The sequence below is a fragment of the Hyposmocoma kahamanoa genome, unplaced genomic scaffold, assembly GCF_003589595.1.
Source record: "Hyposmocoma kahamanoa isolate Upper Pololo Valley unplaced genomic scaffold, ASM358959v1 202, whole genome shotgun sequence".
Lineage (NCBI taxonomy): Eukaryota > Metazoa > Arthropoda > Insecta > Lepidoptera > Cosmopterigidae > Hyposmocoma > Hyposmocoma kahamanoa.
The window spans coordinates 17,158,599-17,171,772 of NW_020653726.1; the positions used below are offsets into that span (position 1 = coordinate 17,158,599).

At 36.4% G+C, this 13,174-nt stretch overlaps 2 protein-coding genes across 3 annotated transcripts in view; both read left to right on the forward strand.

The window, feature by feature from the left end:
• LOC113227205 (kinesin-like protein CG14535) overlaps window positions 1-13,174 on the forward strand; it is a 465,861-nt gene that overhangs the window by 397,171 nt on the left and 55,516 nt on the right. The window lies entirely within an intron of this gene.
• LOC113227206 lies at window positions 8,260-9,102 on the forward strand. Its single transcript, XM_026460098.1, has one exon. The coding sequence runs from the start codon at window positions 8,287-8,289 to the stop codon at window positions 8,830-8,832; it is 546 nt and encodes a 181-aa protein (XP_026315883.1). The 5' UTR covers window positions 8,260-8,286; the 3' UTR covers window positions 8,833-9,102.

The window sequence follows — 13,174 nt, forward strand, 5'->3', positions numbered from 1 at the left end:
ACAAATAAGAGAATAAAAAAACTTTCTACTACCCCAACAATCCCAATGAGAATGAAAGTCCGTGAGCATAAGTGAATAAAATTCTGTCTTTTTTTTTTTCGAAAATTTAATTTCAAATCAATTAATTGAACCTCACTTGAACTGTACTTTTATATGAGTTTATGTACAAATTTTATTGGCCCAACATGGTTCCGAATGGTATATTCCATCGGACTACACTTTCGCTTGTTTTTCCATCCTAATTGTCTGGGTGTTCTCTTCCATTTGTGATGGACTTCATTTTGCTTCCATTGTTGCATGTCGATATGAATTGTAGATTCAATTTCCGACACGATTTTATATCTCATTTTTGTTTTATATTTTTTTTGCTGTTACGCCGATTCATTGTTTATTTAAGCATAAACAAAGGGTCAGTATGTTTAAATAAAGCTGAAATTATTATTTACAATGATCCCAATTAATTTATGTCAACAATCGACCGACTGGGTGATTTAATGATTGGCAGCTAGCTACCTTGCCTAATACATTGGCTATGACAATCATATAAAAAAAGAACGCTACAAGCATTTAAGGGACCCACTGCAGGATCCTATCGCGGTATCTAGTGGCAGTAGAGCTCCTTGTGAAAGAGTGTCATCCCAGGAAGTACCTAACCTTACCTGTTTCTGTGTCAAGCAATAATGTGAACATTACTGCGTTCCGGTTTTGAAGGGTACTGGTGAAATTACAAGCACATGAGACTTAAATTTTTATTAAATTATTTTTTTTAAATTAAAAATGGCTAAAAAGTCGTTGAAAAACCAAATACAAAGACACGACAACAAGCACATTGAAAAATTCGTGAAGTCCGTTGGTTTGTTCCTTGGCTTAGTTGGTATAGCGTCTGCCACGGTATGCTAGAATACGTCGGTTCGAATCCAGCCGGATCGAAGAAATTTTTTCCAAGTGTTCAATCTTTGTATTAATCATTATAACACATGAGACTTGTCAACTTTTGTCTCAGGGTGACAGGCGCAGTGGCAGTGTCCCTCAAAGCTTTACGACAGGCGTGTCGCTTAACACCAGGTGCACGACTTGTTCGTCTCATCTCTTGGTATCATAAAAAAATCCTAACTCATAGTCTTTGCTATTCTGTCAGTCTATTGCTAGTACAATAAAATTTTATTCGTTGTCCTTATTTTAGCAATTTAATCTAAGCTGATGGCGGCAAGCACCACAGTTCGTTATCTTTTTTTTTAATTCATTTCTAACAAGATTTTTAGTAACAAGTTTCTTGTTGGTAATTTTCAATGGCATGTGCTGGGTGTTCATTGTCGGTGAATGTCGATTACTGGTTATTTAATTAGTAGATTTTTGGTGTTCATTATTAGAGATTTAGAGAAATTCTAGTTTAGCGTTTTTTGGTAACAAGCTATAATTTTTTTATAAAACGCAGCACAATCTTCTAGGGAATTACTAGTATAACTGTCAACGAAACTAATCACTATTGATATAATATTATTATGTTTAAAAACAAAAACGTAATTTCAAATTTAAGGACAAACTTCCCTTAAAATGTCAGCTATTGATACCATCACCCTAGGAGAGTTAAGCTGTGGTGCTTCCAGTAGTTTTATTACACTAACTCACCTTTTATTGAATAACAATAAAAACATTAATAATAATCATTGCACAGGTCTTACTTTTATCGCCTTCTCTCTCTTTCCCAGCTATCCTTTTCCCTCACACTTTCCCTTTCACTCTTACGTTCCGTACCCACTAATGTGTGGGTATGACTCCATCGTAATGAAATTTGCTTATAGGAGAACGTTAATGTAACTTTTAAATGATATTTTAAATCCAGTACTAGTAGCATTTTTCCTGTGTGACGGTTTGTGGCCTAAACCCTCAAGTGATATGGAACAAATTTCGAAACTTATGATAAATGTATTTAGGCAATAACCTCGTACAAAAATGTTTAACAACCCACATCCTGGATAAATTTCTGATTAACTTCGCAGCATCCAATTCAGTAGTTAGTTCGACGGCCAATATTTTGTGTGCCATACACCGAGCGCGGTTTAGATTGTTCCGTTCTTTATGTGAAAAAGGTGACGCCGCTTTCGGTGTATAAACCTGATTCGATCTACGATACCCACAAATCGACATAGACGAGCCCATTACGCGACCGTGCACAGCTGTTCACGATCTTTACCATGACTGCCGTGCTGTAATGGACATGTGTTGCAATTTTAGTATACGTACGTGCTCACTAACAAATCTTTGGTCCAGATGAACAGGGTATTAACTAAAAAAAAACACAGATTTTTCAGAAGAGCAATTTTAAAGTTTCTTATAGCGTTATTTCAGTCGCTATTGTTATTTGGTTCTCTTTTAACAGTATTTTCGAATAATTCTTATTCTTATTCAGTTCCATAGTTTTGACAAAATCCTGAAATTGTTCAGAGAGCGTCTGTATTACCCTTTTGAACATAAGATATTTGTGATTCAGAGTTTTAACTAAACTATTCATGCTTAATACTTTTAAATAAAGAAATTATATTCATTTCGCTAAAACTTTGAGGAATATAGTAGTATCTCAAAAAATCACTCTATACTGTAGATTACTATAACAATTAAATGAAAAAAATATCCCAAAAAACCTTGAAATAATCTTCTTCGTTTTAGAAATAAATATTTTTAAAATACATTTTCCTTATAATGAACACATGCTATGTTTTAGTTTTAATACTCTGTTCAACGAACGACGACATCTTGACGACTACAGCTTCGTGTGCAATACTGAATACGACTGTTTCCTCAATGTTTGTGGTCAAAACGTGCAAAAAGTTCAGAGATACCACCCTGCCTCCCGCGCCATTTCACGTCTGTTCGTTGTAAGACCTAATTCATTAGAAAGATCTTGATATGTTTAATAGAACATTTTAAAGTAAAAAGTCCAAATTCTTGAGTTGATACCCTGTTCATCCAAGGCAACGAACTGTGAACTGTATCCTTTTCATGTTGCTTCAAAAGCAGTTCTTCTCCTATTAGGCGAAATTGTATGCTGAGCTTCCGTCGTTTTTGTTACTACGTATACTTAAGACTGCACTCGAAGTCAAACTCCAATAATCTTTATTTCATAAATAAGCAAATTATACTTGAAATCGTCACATTAATTAAACTTTACTATTCATTCGTAAGGCATATTCTCCTGAAGTATAATGCGTAACATACTCTAGGCATTGCGGTTACTCTTTGTATATAAACATTTCTACGCGGTTATCATTTACAATATTTGTTTAATATATCATAGATCTAGACAACCTGCAAGATTTAAACAAGTCATTGTCAAGTACGTCAAAGACGTGCGCATGGCCGTGTAAAAGCAATCTACTATTGCCTCTGCGAATATCCTTGACTTGCACCCAGATCGCATTATTGTACTGAGTCCAGAAGTCCAGAGGATCCCATAAGCTCGTAAACCGCATAAACCGCACGTATACACGCACGTGACACGCGAATTTACGTAAGATCATAATATTAATAATAATAATAGGTACGGAACAAATAATACGAATTCAAATACACAAAATTAAAGCGGTGAAAATCGTTTCCAAAAAGACCAAATGGAACGATACAACTCCTAATTAGTGCGTGAATTGGTTCCAAACATAATATTGAGCTGTGCCGCCCGAAATCTACGTTTGATAAGCTTATTACGGCCACAAATGTTCATGAAATTAATTAGTACGGTCCCTCATAACCGCTCACGGGTCCTGTGGTCTAAGTGATGAGAATTTGTGTAGAGTGCTTTTCATTAGCCTAAAATAATAGACATAAAAAGACGGTCGATGTAAAACTCGAATTTAAGTTTGTTGAGAATTGTATAATTTATTACAGGCACTCTGAAACCAGATGTTAGAAAGAAATATCTGTAGCGGTTTATAAATAACATGACATTATCTGTCTATCACAGTCCGCTGCTGGACTAGTGCTGTTCCCAATGAGCGCCATTTTACCCGGTTCTCAGCTTGTTGCATCCACCAGCAGGCTTTCGCAGATCGTCATTCCATTAGGCCAGAGGGCCTTGCACAACATTTGCTGAACTGTGGTCTCCACTCAACTCGCTTCTCTCATCGGTTATCGGTTCTTTGACAGTTTTGGCTAGCCCACTGCCACATTAGCTTCCTATTCTGCCAGCTTGGTCGACGACCTCGAATAACCTCATTTTGTATCTTGTCCTTCAGAAAAAGTCCAAGCAGAGCCGCTCCTGGTGTACATACTGTACCCTCCCTATTTTCCAGATAGGTAAGGTTTTGATTTGACAGTCTGGGAAGTTGTTCCCAATATGTGACATAATCTGTTAAAGAAAATAACACAAACTCACCGTTGGTCAATCAGCGTCTGTCGTGGCTACCGTCAAAAGTTAAAAAACCATCCAGCTACAAAATTAAGGTCATACAAGCAAGTGCAGCATGGATTGTGTTGAGGCATCACCGTCACATCGCACTAGACTGACCTCCCTGAAACCCCACTTATCATAATGTGGCCTTAATATAACACAACCTTCATGCCCTAGTACGTGTACGAGGGAAAAGCTCTGTGTGGCCATGAATACCAAAGTCGAAGTGACAACATACTAATCAAAGTCAGTATAGTCCTGAAATAAAGGAAGAATCGACAGAAGAAGCACTAATAAAATGGCACAAAGTGTACACAATCACGCTCATATCAAAATCTTGTACCAAACACAAAAATATGAAGTGACATTACCGGTAAATTTGTAAAGTACTATTATTCTCTCCTTTAAATCAATGTGGTGCTAACAAAAACGCATTGTGTGCTTACTTTACTATTATAGTACAACAGCACGAACGAGGGTTAGTTTGTTGGAGTACGAAAAAAAAAGGATCATTGCGTGGAGGATTCCACCTATTTTTTTTTAATTAATGAACATCATATTAAATTTTACTTTTTTTAATATTAAGTTAAATAATGTAATGTTGTTGATATGTTTGTACATAATACATACGTGTTTTGTAACACGTACGTAAACTATCGTTAGCCCAAATTCCCATCTAGGTAAACAATGAAATATACTGAAAGGACTTAAATGAGCATATTACCTGTGAATCTCGAGACATTGCAATTAAATTTAATATATGCTCATTATTTTTCATATTTTACAATGTTACTACCATTTTTTTTGTAGTATTATTGATTACGTTAGACGAGTTGAAATATTGTATATTTATTTAATAATAATTAGATAAATCACTTATCACTATTTTATGAAGCACATAAATAACCTTGAGTTTAAGAAAAAAACTTGTGGTCTTTAGGAAAACATAATACACATCACTGGGCCTAACTACAGGCCTCCAGATTCACTCAAAGGCCATATTGAAATATGTTTTATACAAATAGTAGATACACCAAATGCTATATTTGTTATTAGGCACGCGAAACAACTACGTAATAAACTGGTTAAAATAAACGTTTACGTATGACAACCAAACCATAACAAATAATACGTAACGCATTTAATGACTGTGCTGAATATATTTTTCATCGCAACTATCCTTTTCAAGTCTAACGTCAATTTCACAACAATAACACCAACAGCCACACAACGCTATCGTTATGGAAACCCTCTTGTACATTTGACACCATATTTATACCCCAACAAGGGGATATATTTTGATAAAGACTTTACACGCTTGCTGTATATACGCGATCGGAATAACCGCACAAGGATCATTAGTTATGAGCATCGTCAGCCGCCTACTCCCAACCCATTGCTAGATTTACTCATAGGAGTCGGTCAAGGAGCCCTTCTTAGTCCAATGTTTGCTATTCGTACAAATAATACATTTCACTATACATCTATAAAAATCTACCAATTTTGGTTTTTACAAAATTGGTATAATAGTACTTCCCAAAATTATTTTGTACGTGTGTTACTTTCAGTATGTGGTAGTTGGTATGTAGTTTACCAAATCTTACCAGCCTGAGGGTTGAAATTCCGTGACTTTTCTCTATTAGCTCAATTAACCCAATAAATATAGAGTCACAGTCGCTTAATAGGCATTACAATAATCGTATATAACGTGATATACAATATTTTTTAACGCGATTCCGTCGTACTTCAAGATAAAGCACTGTAAGTGCGTAGTGGCACGCTTTGCGAAAATAGTAATACATTTTTTTTCTACAGGTTGAAAGATAGTAATGACTTGGTTGCACGGAGTTTTTTAATCTAAAGTTAGTGCGGGATAGTAAAACTTTATAAAAGCAAATGAAATGTATAATTTGTATAAATAACAAACATTGGACTAAGAAGGGCTCCTTGATGGACTCATATGAGTAAATCTAATAATGGATTGGAAGTAGGCGGTTGACGTTCGTCATAACTACTACCTTAGTGCATTAGAAACATAATTATGCAGTTTTCTATTTAGTGCCTTTAAATTTATCTTTAATTGCAATAAGGCAGAATAATTATTAAAACAATTTTAATCAATTTAAACTTATTTTCTGTAGTTAGCATTTTAAATGGAGAAATAAAAAAGCCAATCATCATCATCACCCCATTTATACGTCTCACTGCTGGGAACAGGTTCTCCTCTCAGGCGAGGGTTTAGACCATGTTTTCCTTCACAGAAAACTCACGGTAAATTTCAAATTAAATTTCGCACATAAATCTCGAGAAACTCAGAGATGCGAGTCTGGATTCGAACCCACGGCCTCTGTTTGAGAGACGGTAGGTCAAACAATTAGGCTGCCACTGCTTTTTAGACAATATTAAATAAATTTTATTGTTCCTATACCTTCATTTATACGCCTGTTTCCCATAGAAATCCTTTTTGTTATCAAGTAAAATAAATACATTGCAGATAAAAGGTTCCTTTCATGTATTTGAAATTTCCTTTGCCTTTATCTGCCTCTGCAAGGGTTAACAAATGGTAGCAAAATTTCAGAAGAGTTAGCACATTAGAATATGAATGAGAATGGACCTCATATCGTATTCTCATATTTGCGGACCAAGTACTATTCCCTGCGGAACTCCGTTCCGTTTGCATTTTATTTTAATATTTTTTTCGGGTCAGCAGCAATATGACGGAATTTTTTGTGGTTTGATACAAGAGACTAATGTATAGCGTTAAAATATGCTACCAGATAAACATATTTCTACTATTTAGCATCCTTTACAGTGCGGAATATTATCTACTAAAACAAAACAGAAGCATAAAGAAATAAAAATTATATGAGTGCAATAGCAGTGTCACTTTTACATTTTGATATTTTATTACAGCTTCTATAATTTAACGAAAAATATTACAAAGCAGTAATACTAAACCATTTATTAAATAATAACTTTTTTATGAAAGAAAAAGCGACCAGAAAAGTTTGTGGAATTAGTTTTATTAAAATCGGTTAAGGCTCAATTTATGTTGCGGAGGAAAGGAATGGAAGCGAAGTCTTGTAACTATATTGTACATAGCATAATAAACTTTCAATCTAATTCAAAGGTCAATTGTATAATGTACTAGATACGAGCCAAAAATCAGATCGCGCGTCTCACGCGAAATTTTCAAGAATACTGAGGTATCCTCAAAAAATGAATCATCAAAATCGGTTTGCAAATGTTCGCTTAACATACCTACATAAAAAATACAGTCGAAATGAGAACCTCCTCCTTTTTATAAAGTCGGTTAAAAATAGTTTCATTTCATCGTGAAAACGCAAGAACTCGATACAATTAATAAAAAACAGTCTCCAAAACGTTATTTATAAAATTATAAAATAGAGGTTAGAAGTGGATTATTTTTTTGAAATCTAAATAAGTCCAATACTGCGGTACCCTCTTTCCAACAAAAAAGAATCATCAAAATCACTTCACAAATCACGAAGTAATTGCGTAACATAACACAAAAAAATATCGTCGAATTCAGAACCTTCTCCTTTTTTGAAGTCGGTTAAGAAATTATTCGCAAGTAAAGATGAAGGTCAAGCGAAAGCATATTTCGCGTAAAGTTATTAGTTAGATCGTGTTTATTTTGCTTTTGTTTACAAACTCATTAAAGGGCAGGCACTCCGGTGATGGTTTGTTGACTGGTCCTTGCTGACCTCGAGCGCAAATGTCAGCTTCCTGGACATCAACCTTACACCGGTTCGTGAAACGAGATCGAGATTACTTTCTAGTACTGTTTCTTTATTCTTTCTTTAGAACTGAAATGTATAAATAGCGTACTCAATATTTGCTTGACATCAGTCGCTTCCAGTTAGTCGACAGTTACAACAATGTTCAAGTTTGTGGTATTGTGCGCTTTCGTGGCGGTGGCGATCGCCGAACCTGAACCCAGTTCCCTGATCGCCCCGTATGCGCCCCTGGCGTACACCTCGAGCTTTATAGCTCCGGCCACCACTACCATCACCAAGACCGCCAGCAGCGTGGTACACCCGCCCTACTACTACCCCGGATACGCTGCCTACTCGTCACCTTACTATCCACACTTCATAAAGAAGCGCTCGGCGCCCCTGGCCTACGCTAGCAGCTACATCACACCTTCGACCTACTACACATCAGCTCCATTGATCGCTCCCGCCTACTCTACCTACTCTGCGCCTCTTCTGCACAGCGCCCCTTACATTTCTGCGCATCTGCCCTATGCCGCCCCTGCTCACTTCATCAAGAAGAGGTCTGCTTCCCTGCTTCCTTCCACCTACATCGCGCCTACTACTACTTACTACTCCCCTTACTACCCCTCATATTACCCTTCCCTCTACTCCTCCTACTACCCCTCATATTACCCTTCCCACTACCCCTATTACCCCATCAAGAAGTAAACGGTTCATGCAACTAAGTAAAAGTATTTACATTCGAAGACAAAAAATTTTAACTACAACATTTGCAAATTATATAGTAACCTAATGCCAATAACAAGGAACTCCTCCGTAGTGATCTTCAACCGTTCTTTCAATTGATTTTGTATAACTGCTACTGTACACCACTTCATCAAAGTTGTTAACCATTTAGATGTTATGTGCAATTTCCTTCTAGTAGTAATTACAGTCATATACATAGAAAATCTCGATGCAATAAAAGTTGTAAATAAATATATTATTCTTTAATTTTATACTTCCATAGCACAATTTGGTTTCAAATGTATTTACATTCTGGAATTACTTTTACTTCTAATTTGGTTTTCTACCTTTAGTTTCGTGCCTAAACAAGGAAAAACTAACGATTACTCTGTTGTTGGAAATCCATGTTTTGTGTTAAAACCTTTTTCCTTTCAATTGCAAAGTTTTTAAGTTTACATCATATCATTGGTTACTTTTATAAGATCTGCGATACAGAACGGTTTGACATTCGTTTTATGGTGGCACTTGACATGGCTATTTGTGTTTGCGTATTTGATGTAATTGGCAAACAACTGCCAGGTGTAGATAGCTTGCGTGACAAGGTATTTGCCTTGTTTGCCTATTCGACAAATACGGCGAGCACCACACACGCGTCACCGCGCGCTTGGCTCCATGTGTAGGCTGTCATATTTGTTTGTGTTGTTTGTGCTGCATGTTTGTCGGTACGTCATATACTTTTCCAAGTACATCGAACACCCAATAGCGAATACAAGTGGCCATGTGAAGTGCCGCCATTAAATCCCTAGCGTTATAATACTGTACCCAGTAATTTTTTTTTCTGTTGGGTTTCATCATATTAGCTTATACACATCCACTACAGGATACAAGCTCCCTCTGAGCACGCCAACTCTCAGGTCGTCGTCCATTATGCCGCAGGGTATCATGCAGACATGACCGGCCCATTGTCACTTCAGGTGACCGATTTTGCGAGCTATGTATATAGTATATTAGTAGTTAGCTATGTCCATCAGAGAAGCATCTTCTTGAGGTTCCTCTCCTGTCGAACGTTAGACAATATCATGGCAATCCTGACTTTAGAGGCTACTGGATGATAAACTGGAGTGATTTCTACTTATTGTTCTTCATGATGTGGCCGAAGTATGACATCTTCCTGCGCTTAATGGTGTTTATAAGCTCCACTTTTTTCTTCAGTAGTTTGAGTACTTCTACATTTGTAAAGTCAAAAGTCTCGAAAGCCTCCAAGCATAGCTCGCTTCGTTACATTTTTGGACGAAGACTGTTGAGCCTTTATTGAATGAAACGCTTTCCTCTTGTTATTTTAACCACACCATTACAGGCTGCTGACGCACGGTTCACGAGTCCATTGTGAACGCATTTTATTTGACCTGTTTGTTTCCCTCGAACTCTTTAAATAGGACAAGTGAAGCCTCTATGTTGATGCCAACTGAAAAGTCCTATACAACGGTTTTAAATATTGCTTTATTATTACATTTTTAGCGAATGAGGGTTATTAAGAGCGTACCGGGTGCAGTACTAGCTCAGTACGTTAAAAAATTTGCAGTAAAGCTCCTGGTGTAAGAGTTGGCCCAGGGAAGTATTGCTACCTGAACTATTTATGCTACCAAGTAATAATGGGAGTATTACGACAGGTATTACTGCGTTCCGGTTTTGAAGGGTAAATGTGCTAGTGAACTTACAGCCACATGGGACTTGTCAACTGTCGACTTGGTTCAGGGTGACGGGTGTAGTGGCAATGCCCCCAGATCTTTGTGATTTAAAGCTTTTAGGGTCGTAGTCCAGAACTCTACTCAATACTCAAGTCAGGACTTGAGTATTGCAGTGAGCACTGAAAATCATTCTCAAGTCCTTGCCATTAGGGTCGTATTTCCAGTGCTTGTGTTTCCAGTGCAATCCTGACTTGAGCATTGAGTAGAGTTCTAGAATACTACCGTTAGTGGCACTGCAACTGTTATAGTCAGATGTGTCGCATACGATTTACTCCTCCCGTCACTTGTTATAATAAAAAATCATTAAAAAGCTTCGCAGTTTTTCCTTAAATAATAATCATTAATACAAGGGATAAAACAAAAAAACTTTTTTTATTTATTAAAATATTTTTGTAGAAACAAATAAAATTGTAAGCACTTTTAAATAACTAGTTTTATAAGGCATTAAATAAGGGAGATAATATATTTTTGATAAATTTCACAACCGATCTGATTATTAAAACTTTTGGAATATGTCCATAAACTGTATACAATGAAACGCTGTGGCGCCTTCGTGCGCCCTCTAGCTGTTTTTCATGTACACATATATAAAAGATATACAATTATATAATACTACCTACCGAATATTAAAGTTGTGTAGAAGAAATAAAGACGAAAGATAACAAACACAAAGCAAACAGAAACAAAACAGAAGAAAAAGAAAGAAGAAATTAAAGACACAGTCAAAAAAATTCAAACGTTAGACACAAATAAATAATTACGAAACAAAATCGCAAACAAAACAAAAATAACATAAAATTAAAACACATATTATTCAGATAAACAAGGGACCCTAAGTAATAAAGATACTTTGTGCGATGCCAGCTGCGGCAACAAAAGGAACAATTGTATATTTATAGATAGGAATACATAACATAACGTAAATAGTGCTTTATACGTGAGGCGCACTATAATTTTCCGGAATGAATAAGAAAATAATACCATAAATGGTCAGAAATGAATTTATTGTTTCTCAAAATATTCTCCGTCAGTGTTAATGCACTTTTTCATACGAATGAACCAATTTTGAAAATATTTATGCCACTCCTCTGTGACAATTTCTGAAACATATTTTTCATACTCTTCGACAGCCTCTTCAGGTGACGAAAATCGTTGACCACGTAACTAGTTCTTAATTTTTGGAAATAAATAAAAGTCATAAGGTGCCAGGTCGGGATCGGGGTCAACGTAGTTCACCTTCAAAAATTCATTTGGCTGTCTGGCCGTGTGAGAACTGGGATTATAGTGGTGCAAATTATACGGCGTTTACGATTATTTTTACGGAGTTTGTCAATAACTTCCGGCAAACAAATGGTCATGTACCAATCACTATTCACGGTACAACGATTCTCCAAAGCAACAGTAGCCACGTGTCCAGGTTTATTAAAAAAAGAAGCAATCATCCGCTTAAAGGCACTTTGCACGCGCGCCACTTTGGTTGATAAGCATGGCGTTGCACCAAGTGACGCGATCCGTATTTTGAGCCTCAGCCAAATTGTGTGGGATCCACCGAGAGCACAGCTTTTTCATACCCAAATGTTTGTGTAGTATTAATTGTTTTGACTCATGCCTATGCCTAAAGATGCCCGAATCTCATGGTATGTCACAAGCCTGTCTGTTTTGATCATACGGTGCACAGCATCGATGTTTTTGTTATTAACAGCAGTAGACGGGCGACCATCACGAAATTCATTACTGAGATTGACACAACCGCGTTTGATTTCTGCAAACCAGCTATAAATAGTCGTCTTGCATGGTGCTTCATCGCCAAAAGCAGTTTGAAGCCAAGCAAAGCTCCACTGAGCTGTTAAATTACTCTTGAAGGCGTAGAAAATCATACTAAATTTTCACTAGTTAAATCCATGGTGATGTAGAGAATCAGTTTTAAAATGACGCTACAGTGTAAAAACAAGTGACAGTCAGATGAAACAAATTGTATTCTACAGCCAAAGAATTCCATTTTCAAATGTTGAAATTAATTTTAAATATTGTTTATGTAAGTGGCCAGTTCCGGAAACTTATAGTGCGCCCTATGTACTGCAGTTCTTGCCACTAATTTACTTGTAACATAGCGAAAATGGTAATGGTAACACCAACAAGTTGAAAAACGAAAACGATTATCAGTAATTTTATGATTGCTTGCAACACGGTCACTCACTAGCGACACAAAGTAATGAGTAGGTGGCTTTGTGTGAAGTTACAACGTTATCTAAACAATCCGAGATCACACCAATACAAACATTACGTCTACTATCTAGGTCTAAAAGTGGATGAATCGTAAAATAGACTGGTCGATAGCCTCCGAGTTCTATTGCATAGGAAAAAGCTTTGTCCCGTTCTAGGTAACTAAATTTAAAAGCAGATTCTTTTTTAGACGGATATTTTTAAGTTTTTTTAATAACGTGCACACTCAAAATACGAATAGTCATATTTTAATACTATCGCGGTGTTTTTCTGTAGTGACTTAAACAACCTTACACTTCCTTTTTTGACATCTTTCTTTACGATTTTCCGAATGAGTTTGTTAATTATAGTCA